General features: G+C 49.5%; 1 protein-coding gene across 1 annotated transcript in view; it reads right to left on the reverse strand.

The window, feature by feature from the left end:
- Positions 1–13,745, reverse strand: part of ASIC2 (acid sensing ion channel subunit 2) — a 324,220-nt gene extending 310,475 nt beyond the window's left edge. The window contains exon 1 of the mRNA XM_049860257.1: positions 13,032–13,745. Within this exon, the coding sequence (XP_049716214.1) occupies positions 13,032–13,745 (714 nt within the window). The remainder of the gene's footprint in view (positions 1–13,031) is intronic.
- Positions 13,746–20,376: the final 6,631 nt, after the last annotated feature.

Here is a 20,376-nt window from a genome sequence, read left to right on the forward strand (position 1 = left end):
TAAATTAAATATTCAAAATGCTGTTATTTAAGAGCATGACATGCAGGCCTTCATCATCACTTCTACCATTAACCTTGTAAGCCTCGGTTTCCTCTGCTGTAAAATGGGTACAACAGTACCGGCTACCAGAGAGTTGTCATGAGGATTAAAGAAGATCATCTACATGAAGCACAGAGCCTGGTTCTTAGATATTCTTCTGTCTGGGCCTCCAATGGCCAATCTCCATCTCGTTTTCTCTCTTTCCACCTCCTGCATCAACCCATTCCACCCAAGTTTCCCAGATTGCCTTTGTAGGGACCTTAGCTGATCCCAGCTCCTTTGTTATTGTATTTCGGTACTGTCAAGTCAGTTCTGACTCATAGCGACCCTATGTACAACAGAATGAAACACTGCCCAGTCCTGTACCATCCTCACAATCGTTGCTATGTTTGAGCCCATTGTTGCTGCTACTGCTTCAATCCATCTCGTTGAGGGGCTTCCTTTTTTACCTACCCTCCACCTTACCAAGCATGATGTCCTTCTTCGGGGCCTGGTCCCTCCTGATAACATGTCCAAAGTATGTGAGATGGAGTCTTGTCATCCTTGCTTCTAAGGAACATTCTGGCTGTACTTCTTCCCAGACAGATTTGTTCATTCTTCTGGAAGTCCATGGTATAATCAATACCCTTTGCCAACACCATAATCAAAGGCATCAATTCTTCAGTCTTCCTTATTCACTGTCAAGCTCCTTTACTTTTTAGCAATGTCATCTTTGACAAGTTTAGGTTTGCCTTGCAGAACGTCAGCTTCCTTGTGGTGCTTTTTTGTGGTACCACAGTGAGTATGGCTATAGTGGCATGCTGAACATCACTCCTGGCTCACAGGGGTGCTTAGTGCCTGCCCCGCTTCCTTCCTTCCTTCCTCTGCATCATGGCCCACCTAACACAGCCCCTCAGCCACAGCCAAGGGCAATCTGCTCTTGCCTTCCCAAAGACAGGATAAAAGAAGAGTGGAGCCTGAGATACCCATCCTAAGCTGAAATTTTAAAGACAGAAATGCTTGGATATGGAAAATCCAGTCATGTTTTCCCTGGTTGTTTAAAATCTTTGATGCTCACGGAATATTCAACAACAACAACAAAAAGGCTCTCATTCCATGTACCGTCAAAAATGTAATGTAATTATAGAGATGTTAAATATCCCCAGCTGTTCTGAGATATTTGAATCTTAAATCAAGCCTGCCTGTAGACATCCTGGGGTTCCAGCTGGAGACTCATGCCAAGTACCATACCAATGCAGAGCCAGAAAGTTCAGGCAAGAATTTGGGACTACAGTCTCCAAGCCTGTTACAGATAGCTACATAGATAGCTGCTGTTGAGTTGACTCTAACTCATGGCGACCTCATGGACCACAGAACGAAACGCTGCCTAGTCTTACAGCATCCTGGGGAACACCAGCTTGTTCAGGGACATCATTGCAGCTATTGTGCTAATCCATCTCACCGAGGGTCTCCCTCACCCTGCCTTTCCCTTTACTTCACCAAACGTGATGTCCTTCTCTACTGAATGACCCCTCCTGTGATACGTCCAAAGCGAGCAAGTCAGACAATGTTCTGTCGTGATCCATAAGGGTTGCATTGGCTAATTTTCAGAAGTAGATTGCCAGGCCTTTTTTTTTTTTCTAGTCTGTCTTAGTCTGGAAGCTCTGCTGAAACCTGTCCATCATGGGTGGCCCTGCTGGTATCTGAAACACTGGTGGCATAGCTTCCAGTATCACAGCAACATGCAAGCCACCACAGTATGACAAGCTGACAGAGGAGTGGTAGAAGACCTTTCACAGGCTGGGCTTTACCTCCAACATCGGTATGAGCATCCCCCAAACTCGAGCTGTTGGGCACATCTCCTCAGAGAGCCACGCTCCTCAGCAGGGCTGTGTAATCGGGCAGGTCATAAGCACCTACCCAAATAGTCTTCCAAACCCGTGTGCAGGGAGCATAAAGAGATAGTGTAAAATAAATGGTAATAAAGTGAATAAACACGCGACTCACTCCAGAGCCTTTGAGATGCTTCTATAAATCAAATTCTTTTCATAATTTTCTCTGTGAGACTGTGCTGAGAAGCAGAATCAGACCTCATCTGCTTTCCCGAGCGGTAGGCTTAGATTTATGGATGAGAGTTCACAGTGGATGCCCGTGCCATTTCAAAGTGGGAAGATCATTTTCGTTGGGAGGGGTTCCAAGAGAAGATTAAAGTCTTCACTTCCAGAGATCAGAGTTTCGACAACTTTCAGATCAGATACACCATTGGAATCGGAAGGGGATGGCCAGCATGCATATTTTGGAAAAAGAGGAAGTTCACCCCGGGGAAGAAGCCAGATTCTGCTGCGATAGACAAGTATCACCTGGAAACTCAGGCACAAATATCTTCGGTGTCTATTTCAAGCTTCCCGGTGACTTGGGATGTGACCTTGAGCAACTCTGATGGTTCTTTTCCGTCAGGCTGCTCAATGGGGAAGAAACGCGAAAAGCTTCAGATGTACGCAGATCGGTGTGATAGGAAACTCACATAGCGTTTCCTGACGAGAACTGTGACAACATCTGTACACTGTTCTTCCGGGGCCTGGAAGTCTTTCTTGGAAGAAGGAAGGGCTGTCACCTACTTAATGCTGATGATGTTGATGACAGTGACAGCTCATATTTATCTAGTGTCTCTAAATCTGTGTTGTGCTTCTATGCACTCTAGAGTCAGGACACTTTCTGTATTTACAGGGATGTAGCGAGGGTAACGAGTGCCCAGGGCTGAGCTCTAAATTGGGCTCCCCCCCCATTTCAAGACGAATAGACATCGGTATTGGTGATGTGTCAGCAGAAAGGCCTTTTCCCATCTTGGCCGCCTGCCTCAGTCAGGTGCCTTTCGTATTTGTGGTGCCTCTTAATGTCATTCATTGCTTCAACTAATGCCCCCTTGTACTTGCACCCAGGGAAAAGGACCTTCCTCTGCCCCCCAACCCCCCACTACACCTCCGTGTATTTATACTCAACTTTTATCCACCAGAACTCTCACATAGCTGGAGCTCCATAAATAATTTTTTAATAAATTAATACATTATGTTTAAGTTTCCCAACCCTACAAGGAAGGTATGGTCCTTGTTTTACAAATAAGTGGCAAGAATTCAATGGTCACCCAACTGAGACCTGAAAGAGGTCGGATTCAAACCCAAGTCTGTCTGGCTTCTGAGGCCACGTTCTTTCTACTTCCCCAGCCACCTCGTTTCTAAGTTTCTGAGTTTCAAATTCCCAGTCCAGCCCTATTAAAATACTCCTGTGTTGACGACTTTTGAACTTAAATGTATGTTTGTTACTGATTCTTTTATTTTCATGTTTTTTGGACAGACCCGGATCCAAACCTACTCATCGTGGCTCGCTATGTAGATTCTGATGTGTAGTAAAAAGTATTTTGTACATGGAAAACAAATGAGGCCTGTACTCGTTTTCCATTACCGTTGTAACAAATTACCACAAACTCAGTGGCTTAAAACAACACACACTTATTATTTTATAGCTCTGGAGGTCAGAGTCCAAAATGGGTCTTATGGGCTAAAATCAAGGTATTGGCAGGACTGTGTTTCTTCTGGAGGATCTAGGAAAGAATCTGTTTCCTTGTCTTTTCCAGCTAAGAGGCCGCCTGCATTTCCTTGGCTCGTGGCCCCTCCTCCACCTTCAAAGCCATGTAGTGTCATCAAATCTCTGATTCTCTGACCTCTGCTTCCATCATTACATATCCTTCGCTCTCTTAGACCCTTTTGCTTCCCTCTGATAAAAGGACCGTTGTGATTACATTGGGCCCACCTGGATAATCCAGGCTAATCTCCCGATCTCAAGATCCTTCAATTAATTACATTTGCAAAATCCCTTTGGCTGCGTGAAGTAACATATTCACAGGTTCCAAGGATTAGAATGTAGATACAGTTTGCTGGTAGGGATTATTCCTATCAAAAACCCTTTGCATTTTTTTTTTTTTTTTTTGATTGACACCTTGTCTAGGCCCATGGCCTTTGTGGGCCCTGCTCTGGTGTGGCAAGAAGGCTGCCCCAGGAACAATTATGCCTCTGCTACTGGGGAGCCCCGCATTCATTGCCCAGATGCTCTTCCTTGCTTCACTCTCGGAGTGCTTACTCCACGTGCACTTTTACAGACCCAGTGACTCAGACTCAATTGGGAGAGCCCCCTGATTCCACCTGCTTAGCATTCATGGGCTTCAAGGAGCCCATAACCTTACCCTCAAAGTGTGGTCTAAGAACCAGCAGCATCTGCATTACCAGAAAGCTTGCTAGAAATGCAAATCCCAGGCCTACCCAAGACCTATCATATCAGAATAAAGTTTGAGAAGCAAGAGCCTAGAGGGTTTTCCATTCATCCACAGCCACTTGGAGTGCACCACCCAGACCCTGCCTTGGGAGGGACTGCGGGTCTCTAGGCAGACCTAAGGGAAGGCTGCCTCAACACCTATTCTCAGCAGCCATGGAGATTCCACACACAAAGGAATGAAACACTGCCCAGTCCTGCACCATCCCGAAGATTGCTTGCAGATTAGACTGCTGTGATCCATAGTATTTTCACTGGCTGATTTTTGCAAGTATATCACCAGGCCTTTCTTCCTGGTCCATCTTAGTTTGGAAACTCTGCTTAGACCTGTTCAGCATATAGTAACACACGTGCCTCCCCTGACAGATGGGTGGTAGCTGCACTTGAGGTACACTGGCCTGGAATTGAACCCAGGTCTACCGCATGGAAGGCAAGGATTCTACCACTGAATCACCACTGCCTCCATACATTCTAGGCCTTAGGAAACCTGGACTCAAACTCTGGCTCTTCTTCTATGTGCATGCCATGTAGCCTTAAGTCATTCTCTCTGGGCTTCACCTCCATGGAGCCAGACAGGCAATACAGTGCAATAAACACCCTTGATATTTGCATGGATAAAATGAAATGGTAATGCATATTATGATACCCTATCCAGGTATAGTAATTAAGACTGATCTGATTAGAAATGCAGGTTCACCTGGCCAAGCTGCACTAGGATTTCTTTGTGGGAACAACTGGGAGGTAGTGGAAAGAGCATTGACTTTGGAATCCTAAGATCAGAGTTTCTGTCTCAACTATGGACCAGTGCTACGAACTTGGATGAGTTACTGAACCACTGTGTGCCTCAGTTCCCTTACCTAAAAAAAAAAAAAAAAAAAAAAAAATTTTTTTTTTTTTTTTTTTACCTAGTAGGAAGAAAATAATACTTCCCTCTGGTCCATTGTCAGGATGAAATAAAATAATGAATGTGAAAATGCCTGGCAGAGTTGGGCTCAATAAATGCACATGGAATCGTAGGAAACAATTTACTAAGCAAATTAGTAGTATAAACAATGGTGTCAAGGGAGATATTTGACATGCTCAGGAGAACAAACTTTCCCAGTACGTTAGCAGCTTTTATTTGTTTTATCAACAATTCATGTTCCAATTACAAGTGAGTCATCTATTTGTTAGCACAGGCCCGAGCTGGATCTCAATTCGGCAACATTTCCTTAGCTGGGACTTCAAGTTACCAGTGTCCTTGAAAGTATGAAAATGGTAGTTTATTTCACATTATAGCATAACTAAAACTTTTCACAAGTCCTGAGTGGATTTTCCTCCACAGGTCTACTTTTATCCAGCCGTTTGGCTAGAGGAGTAGGTGGGTGCAAGTTCATGATTGATCTAGTACTCTTAGTACTATGGTATTTAATACTCTTAGTACTCTAGTACTTCCTTCTCCAAGTTCCGGGCCTTGGAACCCAGGCTGACTTCCAGGGCCTGCACTGACGTGCAGTGAAGGAAGCTTTGAGTTAAGTCTTAAAAGACTGTGACTGCCCGTCATCACTGGAAGAATTCATTCCTACCAGCGTTTCTGAACGTTGGCAGAAAGATATAACAGAAAAGAACACTGGCTTTGGAGCTGGACTGACCTTTGCCTCCTAGCCTGCTGCCTCCTAGCCGTGCAACACTGAACCTCCCTGAGCCTTGATTTCCTTATCTGTAAAATGAGTTCAATACTACTTACTCGATTCTGATAAAGTTGAATATGACTGTCTACATAACAGGTGTTTAATACAAATCCTAGGTCTTCACAACCCTAGACCCACTTCCTGTATGATGGGTGGCTCCTTATAGACCCAATCACCCTGATGGAGCACATTGACCTTTGCAGGCCTACTTACAGGAAAATAGATAGGATTCCTGAGTCGTCTTCGTGGTCTCAGAGCCTGGCACGCAGAAGGTGCTTGACGCGTGTTGGTTGACTGAATCTCTGATCAGCTGATCCAAGCTAATCACATAAGATAATCAAAATGACTGACACACGAAGCAAATGGCCTAGTTAGTCCTTCAGCCATTCTGATGACTGAATTGAGTGAATTGGGCAGAAATCTGATTGATGCCTTCATGACTGGCCACAATGGCCCCAAAATAGCCACTATCAGAACTAGCCTGACATTGGTCAATCTGGATATCTGCAGACCTGAGCAGAGTTTATATTTGATTCCCTAAACTAATTTCCCTGAAGTCAAATAACCGGCAAAGGTCTTTTCATGTTCCTTGTATAAATGTCTATTTAATCACCTTCGTGTCTCTGGCACTTTAATAACTTGTACATTTCCCCCTTAATCACTGCTTCAGCTCTACAAAGAAAAGAAATGGTTGGCTGAAAAGCTCAGGCCATCTGCAGTATTTAAGTCCACATTTTCCCTGACTGCCCACTTGTACGTAGAACTTTTCAGCTCAGTCCCATTGGTCATTTGGCTCATGTCCTCATTTTACAGAGAAGGATACTGAGGCCAAAGTCACACAGCCGGTCAGGGCAGAGTTGAGGCAGGACTGGACTTCCCAACAAACCTCCCTGCCTGCCATTGGCAGTGCTCCATCCATATCCAGCTGTAGAAAGAGCAGACGACTTTGTAGTCCTGTGGACCTGGGTTCAAATCCCAGCTTTGTTACCTGCTGATTCTGTGCCTTTAGGTAGATTGCAGACCCTCTTTTGTGGGTTGAGATGTTCTTTCCCAAAAAATCTGTGTCGTAAATCCTAACCCTGTGAGTGTAATCCATTTGGGAATACAATTTTCTTTGTTATGTTAATGAGGCCATATTACTGTAGGGTATGTTTTAAATCAATCACCTTTGAGATACAAAAGAGCAGATTAGGCACAGAGAAGCAAGGATGAATGGAGAAAGATACATGCCACACAGAGATCTCCAGTAAATGCCAAGAACGCTAGAAAAGCTGAGACAAGGATTTCCTCCCAAAGTGAACAGAGAAAGTCTTCCCCTACAGCCAGTGCCCTGAATTCAAACTTCTAGCCTTGACTTGACGGCACCGGTTTTTTTTTAGCCTCCTCAACTATGAGAAAATACATTTCTGCTTGTTAAAGACACTCACTCGTGGCATTTCTGTTATAGCAACACTAAGAAACTAAGCTACCTTCCCTGAGTCTCAGTTTCCCCATCTGAAAATGCGGATTATAGTACAACCTTCCCATGAGAATTGGGATGGCAGGATACATGTCTGGCCAGTCTGGTGCATCCCAGCTGCCCAATGTATTTGCCTTTGACCTTCAATGAAACGCTCTCTGCAAGTAATAATAATGGAAATAGCTCACATTTATAGAGTGCTTCCTTGCTGCCAAAAACGGTTCTAAGCACTTTACACATATGAGCTCATTTATCCCTCCTTCTCTAAAGGCTAAAGTATCTTTCTTGCCTCCCCAAAGCCATCCATCTCAAAACGACTAGACTGCCTGGCCCAGCAGCATTTCAACAGAATCTGCTGATTTTAAACAATATGCTGCTGAAGCGATTTCTCATTTTCTGTTGCTGGCTCATAGCAGGCAGCCTGCTTGATGGGACAAAGTGTGATGAAAAGCAAGTGCTGTTCCCTTGGCTTTTAGTAAAAATGACTAGTTCAGAATCTGGACTGAAGGGTGGCCCTGCAAACGGGGGCAAGCAAGGTGGAAATGTTCCTGATGGAGTCAGGAATAGGGGTAGAAGTTGTGGGGCTGGGACAGAGATGGGGTCTCCCTTCACAGTCTTAACAGCCAGTAATAGAAGAAGCCAGAGCTTCTGATGAAAAGTTCTAAAACTTGAGTTTGGCCCCTAGATGCTTACTGTACCATCACACCGTCACCCTTCAACTCCACCCCCATCTGAGCCCACCCAACTCCTCCCTCCAGCCACCTTGAACTACTCCAGGGGCCTCAAAAACACATGTTCCATCTCATTGTTTTGAGCCTCGGTATTCTTCTGTTTGCACACACTGTCCCCTTTTCCAGGAGTCCCCTTCCTTTCCCTCTTTCTCTACCTGGGAACTCCTACTTATCCTTCAAGACTCAGCTCAGTTGTCATGTCCTCCAAGAAGCCCACCGAGGCCCCATCCTGATCTGAGCCCATACGGCACCTCCGCACATCCCTGGCATCTATTCACACAGCCCTTTCCTCAACAACATGGCACGCTCCTGGAGGACACGCACTGAGCCTTATTTAATTTTATGCCCCAGCAGTGAGCGCAGAGCTTGATGCACAGAGCTTGGCATAGAGTTGACATTCTGTGGATACAGGTTGGTTGAATGAATGAACCAGGAAATGAGCATATCCCTGCTCAGGTAAGTGGTGATGATACAATGCGATAATTATAGTGATACTAATTAATAACTGCTGCTACTGCCAGATGCAAAGACACTGTGCCGAGCCCTTTATCCACATTATAACAATAGCTACCAAACACGGAGCACCTGCTGCTGTCCAGGCATGGACTAGTCACTGCACATATGTTATCTTCATCTCGGCTCTCTGAGGCCCGAATGATTACCGGAGGCTCCAGGAGCAGAATGCCTGCCCATGGCACATAGCTAAGAAGGGGCAGATCCCAAATCCTGAGCCCAGGTCAGCCTGACCCTTTCCAGACCCCGGTGCTTAGGTGGCTCAGCCTCACAGTCTGCGTCCCACCCAATTATTGGGAAGTGGCTGCTTTCCTCCACCCGAGAAAAACCCAGAAAGGCCAGGGTGTGCAGAGCCCGAGGTCCACACCTGATGCCAGGGAAATGAGGTGGGCATTCAGAAGCCGAGCTGCTTCGGAGCTGCTTTAGCTAACCGCCGAGGGATTAACCCTTGTACAGCTGCAACAAACAAACAGAGGTGCTGCAGGTAAACACATCAAGAGTGGGCCTGGAGGGTAGGACCCAAAAGACACCCCACAACACCTGACTCCCCCTCTCCTGCTGAGTTTATGTCCAGACCACTGGGTTAACTAGCTTGAATGAGGCTTTGAGGACAGCTGGAAGATCCCCCCAAATGTCTCCTTTGGAGACCACCCCACACCTGTCGCACGGGCTCCTTTAGGGTTTGGGACGCACAGGTATTGGGGGAGTGCTTGGCATTCTGCTCCTTACTCACCCCATCCCCCATTCCTGAAAAGGAATAAGTGGTCAGAAAATGCCTGGTTCTCACTGGAAATGCCTTTCATGGGACTTCCCTAGAGAAAATAAGCCAAGAGTCTTGGAGAGGGTGAGCAGGAAGACAAGAATCTTGGTGCCCATTCCTCAGACCTTCCCTGAGCACCTACCATGTGCCAGGCTCTGTGCTGGGTGCTGGAGACCCCAAGGAGAATCAGCTATGATTCTCGCCCTGTCTAGGGGGGAAGACAGACAGGGAGCACTAGGTGTGACAACATATACCTGTGGAGAGAGTGACACCTAAACAGGGTACCAGGACAGGGGGAGCTAACAAGTGTTATTTAAAGTCAAGCTGAAAGGCCCAGAAAACAAGGGGATGTTTTGGGAATGGATAATTCAGAGCTACTCCACATATGGGCTTAAAGCAAAGCAAGGAGAGCATGGTTGAAGCCAGGGTCAGCATCCTAGACTGGAGGGGCCAAAACAAGGGAACCATCAGTTCCTTGGTGATAGGGAAGGGGGCGGTGATCAGGTAAGGCCCCAGAGCAGAAGAAGGGCTTTGAAGGATAAGTAGTCATTCCCCAGGTGGACAAGCCAGTAGAAAAGGGTACTTCCAGCAGCAGAAGCAGCAAGAGCAAAGCACAGAAACTTGGGGAGCAGTGGGTTCAATTGCTGAAAGTTGGTCTATAGGGCTAGAGTATATAGTCCAAGAGAGGGCATGGCAAGAGAGAAGGCAGGAACCACATGGAGGCCTGGAGAGCTTGGACCTTATCGTAAGGGCAAAGATGAACCATGGAAGGGTGTTAAAAAGGGGGATGATATTCTTGGGGTGGCGCTTTAGAAAGACTACTCTGGCTAGGGCAGAGGATGGGATGCAGGAGAGAGGCACAGAGCTGGAAGCCGAATAATGCAGTTTAATGGCAGCATGTATATGGTGGCCAACACCTTTTCAAGAGCCCTCCCCCTCTACACACACACATACACACACACGCAATGCATACACACATGCTCCTTTAACATTTATGACAACTAATTTCATGCATATACTTTGTTTAGCTCCTTTAGATGGATTAGAAAACTAACACACAGAGATGAAAGCACTTGACGAAAGGCACAGAGACAGTGGGAGAGTGGTGGAGTCAGGATGCAGCCCAGTCAGTCCAGCTCGAGAGTCACGCTCTTAACCACTACACTGTAGGGCTACCGTGTCAAAGATGACAAAGGCTGGAGACAGGGTGGTGTGGTTAGAGGAAAATATTTTTGATGAGCCTGCTCTGTACTGGGGTTCCCCTGAAATAGCTCCTGCCTTCCACAGATAGAGGGGTGTACCTTTTAATTCTGAGACCCTTGGAAAAAAATCTCTAGTGTGCAGTGTTTGGGGCTGGGAACTTCCAGGGCAGAGCCATGATAAGAAGCCACTTGGGGTCACTTTGGGTCCCCAGGAACACATACCTTTGGAGGATGGAGATAATACTTTTGCTTGGATGGGTGTGTGCTTGCAAATTCTCCAGATGCAGGAAGGCAGGGTGCAGGGAGATGAGACACAGGTGTGCCCCAAAGGGGCATGTAGGTGTCAGCAGAGGGAACAGATTTCCCCAAACGTAACAAACCCACATTCCAGACAGATCCTGCTCTCCTCGACTCCTTAGCCACTGACCTGCACAACAGGTTTAAGTCAGATGGCTCCTGAAGGTGGGTGAGGCGCTAGTAACACGGGGCTAAGGCTCTGACCACCTGGACTACCTGGGGGTGGCTGCACTTTCCATTCTTCCAGCTGCCCTCCTGGGAGGGGCAGGACTTGGAATGAGGAGCAAGGGTCCTATCCAGGAGTCCTCTGAGAGAAGAGACATCCAGGGTCAAACGTATAATGCATTTGCTGGGACAAAACATTAGACATTGGACTGGCTAGTTCTAGGCTTTGGACAACTTTTTGGAGCCTCATATTTCTCACCTCTAAAATTGGGATAAAACTAATTCCTAACACACGGTTGTGGTGAATGTCAAAAGTAAATAATGGCTGTTCGAGAGCAATTTTACACACTGTGTAAAGCAACTGTCAGGTGTCCAGAATCATATTTGCTGGGCTGTGTCGTGCAATGCTAGAGTCAGAGGCTGCTGACATGTGACTTTAACATTGAATTTGAATCTAACTCTTGGGGCTGCTAGTGATAAACAACAAAGTCACTACTCTCATTCCTTCATCTTCGTGGAACTCAGAATTGTGTTTGAGTTCTCAAAGAAGCCACTTAGAAGCATATGTGAACGGCATCTCCTGTTTGCCAGGGCGGGGGAACCACCGGGAATTATTTAAAGGCAAGCCGAAAAGCCCAGAAACAAGGGAATGTTTTGGGAATGGATAATTCAGAGCTACTCTAGATATGGGCTTACATCAAAGTAAGGAGGGCAAGACTGAAGTCAGGGTGACCATCCTAGACAAGGAACACCCAATCAGCCAATCAGAGGCCTGGCCCGACCGGCCTCCATGTCAACACTTGTTGGAACCCTGACATCTCTTTATCATCCAGGAAAAAGCTTTGTCAGACTGAGGCTGTCAGAGTGGTGAACACAGGCTGGTGAAACCATCAAAGCGTTGCAAATAAACACACACACTGATCTTCCCGGCACTAGTGGAAAAGCCCGAGCTCACCTATGGGGCATTTACACACAGATGGCTGCGCAAGCTGAAGCCACGCTGGGGCCTGGCACCAGAGCTCCTCCCAGGCAGACTGCACAAGGCAGATACCTTCTGTCCAACAGCTGCGTTATCCAGACCCACAGCGTGGGGGAACCAGCGCAGCGAATGGTTTACAAACCCTGAGCCCTGCAGCTTCTTCCCGCCTGGCTGTTAGCATCAACATCTCGGCCACGCTGCAGGCCCACAGACCCACACTCACACCTCCTTGCTGGAGAAGGAGGGCAGGTCGCCGGCCCCACCTGGAGCCATCTGGACCCACTACTGCTCGCTACCTCCGGATGTTCAAGACTTGAGAGCTTTTAAAAGCTAGCAGAAGTGTTTGCTGTCTGCCCCTTGGAACTGGCTACAGCTCCCGTGTTGGTTAACATTCTGATGGCGGAGGGTTTCCTCCTCAAGTCCCCTAGAGTCTAAGTGTTGGCACTCCAAAGCCCTAAGCCCGCTCAGGGCCTCTGCGTGATTCCTCTGAATGCCCTTTCTGAAGCTTCCTATTGGTTTTTCCAAAGACAACCCTCGCTCACTTGAGACACGCTTCCCTCTCTTCGCGTCCCTTCACCCCAGACACAGAGCAAGTGTTTGGACTCCTCTGGACCAGGGGGTGATGCCTGGGAAGAGGGGGACTAAGATTGACCAGGGAGTCCATAAGGAGCAGAGCCGAGGAACTGGGGGCTGACTGTAGAAGAGGAGAGGTGGGTCTCTCCGACCCAGGGGTGCGACTCCTCCAACAGTTGTGCCCACCTTCCCAGAACCTGGGACCCAACAGTAGGCTCTGCCTCGGCCTGAGGAAGTCGTGGGCCGCAAGGCATCCAACCCGGAGGGGGTGGAAAGGCCGGTGTCTTGGCTCTGGAGGAGGAGGGGGGCAGGGGGAGTGGGTTCGCGCGGAGGGAACTCACGGAGGAGAAGTTGTGCGGCCCGCAGAGCTCGCCGCGGTACTTGCAAGAGAGCAGCATGTCCTCCAGCTGGTGGCCCAGACGGTCCATGAAGGCGGCGCTGATGCCCTCGAAGTGGCGCGGCGGCAGGAAGAGGCGGAAGTCGGCCAGTTTGCGGAACCACTGGCGGCGCGGCTCGTCGCCCCGCAGCAGCTCGCTGACCAGCGGGCGCGCTGTGCGGTTGGGCAGCAGCAGTCCGAGCCAGTGGCCGGCATAGTAGAGGTCCCCCTTGGAGAGGCGCGGGAAGCGCAGCGGGTTGTTGTTGCACACGGTAACGGCGGGGAAGGGCAGCTGGCGGCTCCACTCGCGGCTCACCCGCGTGTGCGACGGGAAGCTGAGCCAGTAGAGCAGGCGGTTCGAGGACCAGGACAGCAGCAAGCCGAGGGACGTGCAGAAGGCCAGCACCCACAGCGCCCGCCTCTGGAAGGAGCCCCCCGCCGCCGTGCGCCCGGCGCACATGTGCCGCAGCCCGTGCAGTTTAGCGCGGCTCAGCGAAGGCCGCCCCCTGCGGGCGACCCCTGGCCTCTGCAGCGCCCGCTCGCGCTCGCCGCGCCTGCCGCTCCCGGGCTGCCCGGCCACCGCCACCGCCGCGGGCGCCGGCTCCTCGCGGGCCATGCGGAAGCGTCCCGGGTGGGTGTGCGCGGCCGCTGGCAGCCCTACTCCGCCGCTCCGGCTCATTCATTCAGCCCGCGGCTGGCGGCAGCGGCGGCGGCCCCGGCCGGGCGGAGCCGCCATGGGAGTCCGCAGCAGCAGTGGAAGCAGCAGCAGCAGCAGCCGCGCACAGCCCGCGCCAGGGAAGCGTGCGCCCTAAAGGATCTCCAGTGGCGCGGCATGCCCGCCCGGCGCCGCCGCCGCCGCCGCCTCCTCCGCGGGTGCCCGGCAGGGACTGAGAGCCGCCTCGGCCCGCCGCCCCTGGCACTGGCCTCTCCCGAACGTTCCCGGGCTCTTCTGGCCCCTAGCCTTCCTGGACGATGCCCGACGCCGGGCACTATCTCTGGAGGAGCCCCACTGGGAGCCGCCTCTCCAGTCCCTGGGCACTGTGCCCGCCTCGCCTCGCCTTGGACCTCGGGGGACCCTGAACTGAGTCCCCCCTGCCCCGCCTAACCCCAGCTTTTACGCTGGTCCTGGGAGAGGGGCCACTGGGTCACCATGCCTGCTTTGGACATCCCCAAGGACTCCACCAGCCCGGCCCGTAGCCCAGCGGTGCTGGGACACGGGAGAGAAGGCACCAGGGAACGAGCGCCCCCAGAGGCGCACCGCGGCTCCTGGCGTGGCGAATGGGGTGGGTGTGTGCTGGGGTGAGTGGTCGCCCTGCCCGCTGCTGCGCTCCTTCCCTTCCCTCCAGGGCCCTTTTTCTGCTTCGCGGGCTACGCTCAGCCGAGACCCGTTAAGCCTCCCCCAAGTTCCGCGGCAAGCCCTGCGGTATATCCGCTCCAGCCTGGAGCTGGGGCTTCTCAGAGCGTCCTACGGGAGGCTGCTCGCTGCCGGGCCCCTTCAGGCTGATGGCCAGAGGGATGTGTCGCTTGCTTTTCCGGCTCTCCCAGGTGCCTCGCGTCTCCAGAAAAGCCCGCCTTCTCTGTCTCCTGCCTCTTCTCCTCCCTGCCCCGGCAGCGCCAGGAGCTGGGGACTGCGGAGCCCCAGCTACACTCCCGGGGGTGCCCCAGACTCGCTGTTCCGCGTGCCCTTCTCCTCTCGACACTCCAAGCCAGTGGTGGCGGCGGCGCCGGCGCCAGCTGAGCTCCTCTTCTTGCTGCCCGGTCCTTCTCAGGCCCCGGGCGAACTTGGGCAGCGGCCGCGCGAGGCTGGCGCGGCTGGGCTCCGAGCACCTGCTCCTCGGCTCGCTGGCCCCGCGGCTCCAGGCGGGAGGGGCGGTGGCGCCGAGAGCTGTGCGCTCCTGGAGACGCGGTGCTGACGCGCCCCGGCTCCTCCTCGCTGCATTTTAATTCCTGGCCACTGTGGCCGCTGCACACCGAGCGCGAAGCCTCTTGCTAGAGTCGGCCGGCCGGGTGGGGGATGACTGCACAGATGTGCCCGGGCGTGCGTGCTTGTGTGCGGGTGTGGAGTAACTGTTTATGAGGTGACATGTATATATAAGTGTGGAAGGGCTTCCGAATGTGCGAGAAGGGCTGTAGAGGGAGTGAGTCGCTGTGTAGTGCAGGCGTGTGAGCGGGTGTGTGGAGTGCCATGCATTGAATGTGGGTAGAATGTGCGTTTGTGTGTGTGAATGGGCATTTCTGTGTATCTCGTGAATGTGAGCATGTTTTCAGGTGTGGATATTCGAGTGTGAGGTATGTGTAGGATAGAGTGTCAATGATGCTGTGTGTGTGCACACACTTAGTGGGTGTGGATGTGAATGGGTTCATCCATGTGTGAATGGATGTCAGGGATTCGGGATTAGGGGTGTGGTTGGTATGTCCTGCATGCGTCTGTGTGTTGAGATGCTGGGAGCAGTTACTGGCCTCTGGCAGGTTGGGCTCTGTGGGACAGCCCTGCCATCTGCCTCTTAGGGGCTTCCCATGTCTGTTCAGCTCAGTCCTTAGAAGAGTCTGCTGCTCAGCCCTGGCCCAGGCAGCCAAGCACAGCTCTCCCTGGAGGGCGGGAGGGATGAGTGTGACTTTCATGGACAGGAGGCAAGGCTCCCTCCCAGAAGACTCCCGTTCCCACTTGTGGGGATCCTACTGCCCTTTGTCTGATGATGTCACCACTCCCTCCTGGACTGGCCCAGGGTCTTCCACTTACCCCTGGGTACTTTTGGACACTGTTATTTGGCCTTTTAAATATTCTGACTTGACTTGTTCAGGAGGATGAATGAAGCATGTGGTATACTGCTAGCACCATTTCACAGTGACACTGGGGGTGGGGGTTGGGGGTTGGGGGGGCTAAGTAACTTGCCCAGTGCATAAATGGTGGAGCTGGATTCACCACTCAGGTCCCTGAAACCCTGTCTTTTTTACTGCACCATGGGGTCTTATGGTTTGTGTTTTCTGAGCCAAGAGCCTTAGGGCTGGGCTGAAATCTTGCTCCTGTGGCTACCTGGCAGTGTGGGGTGCACGGTAGGGCTCACCCTGTATATGCCAAATAATTGACTCACTGAGGCCTCATTGAGACTCTTTGAGCCCCCTTACTCCATGGATAAAGGAGCTTTCCAGACACTGTCCAGAGATTAGACTTTGATGGGGGGATAGAGACTGTATGAAGAGATCCTGAAGGGTGAAGACAGGTGCCCAGTAGAGTTGGGGGAAATAGAGACTTGGGTCCGGAGAGGAATTCATCCACTTTGTGACGCTGAACTGGGGACACCCTGTCCAGATCCGTTGAATGAGCAGCACATGTCTGAGCAGGAGAGAAGTGGTACTGGGATGGGTTTCCCCTCCTCACAACCTGGAGTGCATCGTTTCAACATCCTCTCCGTCGGGGAAGAGATTGTGACTTCCTCACTGTCCTCTGGAGGACATCTGAGTCCATCCACCCACCAAATTCACACATACACATTAACACACATACATACAGTATACACACACACACATGCAAGCATACACACATACGTGCACACACAGACATATACACACACAGACACACAGATGTACACTATGCACATACACAAAGTAACACACAGATACACATACTGTGTTATACTCATATACACACATACACATATACACACGTACACACACCTGGAGGCCCTTCTCATTCATCTGGGGAAGAAGTAATGTAAGCTGGGCTTTGTTGAAATTTTGCTTTGAGTCAGTTTCTTGACAATGTCTGTTGCTGGATTGGGTTGGGGAGGGTTTGCATTTGTCAGCTTTACTGGAGTGTTAAGAAAGGCTCATACTCCAGAGCTCACAGCCTGACCCCAGGGATCCTGGGGCTGCTGCAGTGATCTACATTCCAGCTAAGGTGGGGTGACTTTTTGACCTCAGGGCAGTTATGGATCAGGCAGCGGGAACAAGCAAGCATGTGGTGTCTTTTAGCATCATAGCTCTGGGGTAGCCTGAAGTTCTAGTTTATAAAAACCTTTAAAACATTTTACATTTCTGATTTGTTCAGCTGTTGTGGGTTTTCTTCTTTCCTGGCAGCTTTCCTCCTTAAAATGTACACATGCTGCTTTTGGTTGACTGTCTTCTCCGCCATTGTGTTTTCCTGCTAATTCTCCAGATGGGTAGCTCCTTCAGGGAGGGGAGGTGTAGCCTGTTAGGCCCCGAGGGGTCTTGGCATAGAAATCCAGGGATAGACATAGGAGCAGCTAGTAATCCCAAGAAATGATTGATGGCTGCTTTTATAGCACCTGTGTGTATACTTAGTAGATTGATGATTGATAGGTAGGTAGGTAGGTAGGATAGATAGATGATAGATAGATAGATAGATAGATAGATAGATAGATAGATAGATAGATAGATAGATAGATAGATAGATAGATAGATAGATAGATAGATAGATAAAGAGATAGATAGATAGACAGACAGATGATAGATAGACAGACAGATGATAGACAGATAGATAGATAGATAGATTGTTGTTAGGTGCCGTCAAGTTGGTTCCAACTCATACCGATCCTATAAGACAAAGTAGAATTGCCCCATAGGGTTTCCAAGGAGAGGCTAGTAGATTCGAACTGCCGACCTTTTAGTCTCAACCACTGCACTGCCAGAGCTCCAGGTAGATAGACAGACAGGTAGATAGATGCCTTTGAGTCAATTTCAGTTCATAGCGACTTTATGTACAACAGAACGAAATGTTGCCTGGTCCTGCGTCATCCTCACAATCACTGTCATATTCAAGTCCATCATTGCAGCTATTTTGCCAGTGCATCTCACCAAGAGTCTCCCATGCCCTTGCTGGCCCTCTTCTTCACCAAACATGATGCTTTCCTCCAGCTACTGATCCTTCCTGATGACATGTCCAAAGCAAGCCAGTCAGACAATGTTCTGTTGTGATCCACAAGGTTTTCACTGGATAATTTTTGAAAGTAGATCACCAGCCCTTTCTTCCTAGTGTGTCTAAGTCTGGAAGTGCTGCTGAAACCTGTCCACCAGGTGACCCTGCTGGTGTTTGAAAAAGCAAGCCTCCACACTATGACAAACTGACAGACAGGTGGTGGCACATGCCCCCTACACAGCCTGGAATACTCCTACCCCATCCCCGACCAATACTTTGATCTGCCCAGCAAAGGTCTCCTCATTCTTCAAATCCCAGCGTAAGCACTGCGTCAAGGGTAAAGACATCATTGATTCTCCCAGACAAACGTGGTCCTTCTTTCATAATAGTCCTTCTATGCTCCCAATACACTTGGATTGATACCTTCATTATAGCCCTTATCATATTACCTTTTCATTGATCATGTCCAGGCCTTTCTTCTGGACTATGAGTCCTTGAGGCCAGGGACTATGTCTCATTCATTTTTGCGTCCCTACTTCTTATTACAGTGCCCTGGCACATTGACGAAACTCATTGATAGAGGGGAAGAGGGGAAAGGAACTAATATTTCTTGAACATCTATTACATGCCAGGCAGTGAACTAGGCACATAAATAGTATTCTATTTAATTTTTCTCTAGCCCTGCAGGGGAGGCACTTTTGCCCCGTTTTTCACAGCTCATGAACCAAAGGCTCAGAGAGCAGAAATTGAACCCAGCTCTACCTCATTCCAAAGTCCAAGATATGCCCCCTCCATTGTGCTTCTTTCAAAACAATTATGATAAATAATAATAACATAATAATAATGTAAGACTTGTTAAGTGCTAGGGTCTGTTCTAAAGGAGCCCTGGTGGCACAACAGTTAAGCGCTTAGCTGCTAACCCAAAGGTTGGTGGTTCTAACCCACCTAGCAGCTCTGGGGGAGAGAGACGTGGCAATCTGCTTCCAAAGGATTAAAAGAAAAAAAAAAAAAACTCACCGCCGTCGAGTCGATTCCAACTCATAGTGACCCTATTGGACAGGGTAGAACTGCCCCATAGGGTTTCCAAGGAGTGCCTCACAGATTCGAACTGCCAACCTCTTGGTTAGCGGCTGTAGTACTTTAACCACTATGCCACCAGGGTTTCCCCGTAAAGATTACAGCCTAGGAAATCCTGTGGGGCAGTTTTACTCTGTCATATGGGGTCACTATGAGTCAAAAATTGACTTGAAGGCACCTAAGTGTTTTACACTAAAAACAAGTGTCCTGGGCGCTTAATTCTCAAAATAACCCTGTGAGGTAAATAATATTTTCTCTGCTTCACAGAAGAGGAATTCTTACCACAGAGAAGTTAAACTACTCACCCAAAGCCATGGAGCTACCAAGCAGGGGAGCGGGTTTTGAATCCAGGCAGTCTGGCTCCATCCCTGTGCTCTCAAACCCTACCCCACACCCTCTAGGTTCTCAGAGCTACCCCGACACAACAGCTCATGAGAATTAGCTTTCCGTTCCTGACTCGCTCACTTGGCCAGAAAAACAAATTCACGAGGCAGTGCATGAGCTGACCCACATAACCTTCCACCAAGAATTTAGCATTGTGATGTCCCCATAATAAGCTTTTAAGAAAATCTTCTTTTTTCTTGTTTATCTCTAAAACATCTGTTCACCCATACCTGGCATTCTGTGATGTTTGTATGTGGTGGCAGAAAGGTCAACCAGCCAGCCGGCTCACATTCTGGGATGTGGCCACCATCATAGATGTAAGCTCTTTCTCCCATGAAATGAGTTCGTTGGGATGAAGAGGTCAACTTAAGTCAATGGGATTTTCTGTTTTTAACACACAGTTTTAGAAGCTGATGCTTTTCTTGGTTTGACGAGGCCCCCATCTTCCTCTTGACCTCTAATCCCTATTGCTCAGTGGCTCAGAATTGGAAAGTGTCGGAGATGCCACCTAACCCTGCTCACTACTTGTTTAGGATTCCTTTCTACACGTACTTTCAGGGACAGCTCACTGGCAACCAATTCTATTCTGGAACATGTTGCATTCCCTAAGGCTTTTTCCTTTTGTCAAACTAAAATCTGTCTCCTTGTGAATTTCTCTCAATTCTTCTAATTTATCCCGGGGGAGCCACACAAAATAAGTTTGATCTTTGTTTCATGTGGGGACGCATCAAATATTTTATGGGCTCAGAACACTTCAATAATGAAAGGGGGCTCTATCAGTTTACCTACCTAGGAAAGGCTTCAGTAGTCTTTTCTTCTCCACGCTAAATGTCACCACTTCGTGTTAATGTTTCACCTGTAATTTCTGTTCTTGGGATGGCATCTTGGATGTCAACATTCATCCAAGGTCCCTCCAGTCCTGTGGAGAATGAACCTACTGGCTTCTTTAATCTGGAGCAGGTCCTTGCAGCCC

Source organism: Elephas maximus, chromosome 19, assembly GCF_024166365.1.
Source record: "Elephas maximus indicus isolate mEleMax1 chromosome 19, mEleMax1 primary haplotype, whole genome shotgun sequence".
Lineage (NCBI taxonomy): Eukaryota > Metazoa > Chordata > Mammalia > Proboscidea > Elephantidae > Elephas > Elephas maximus.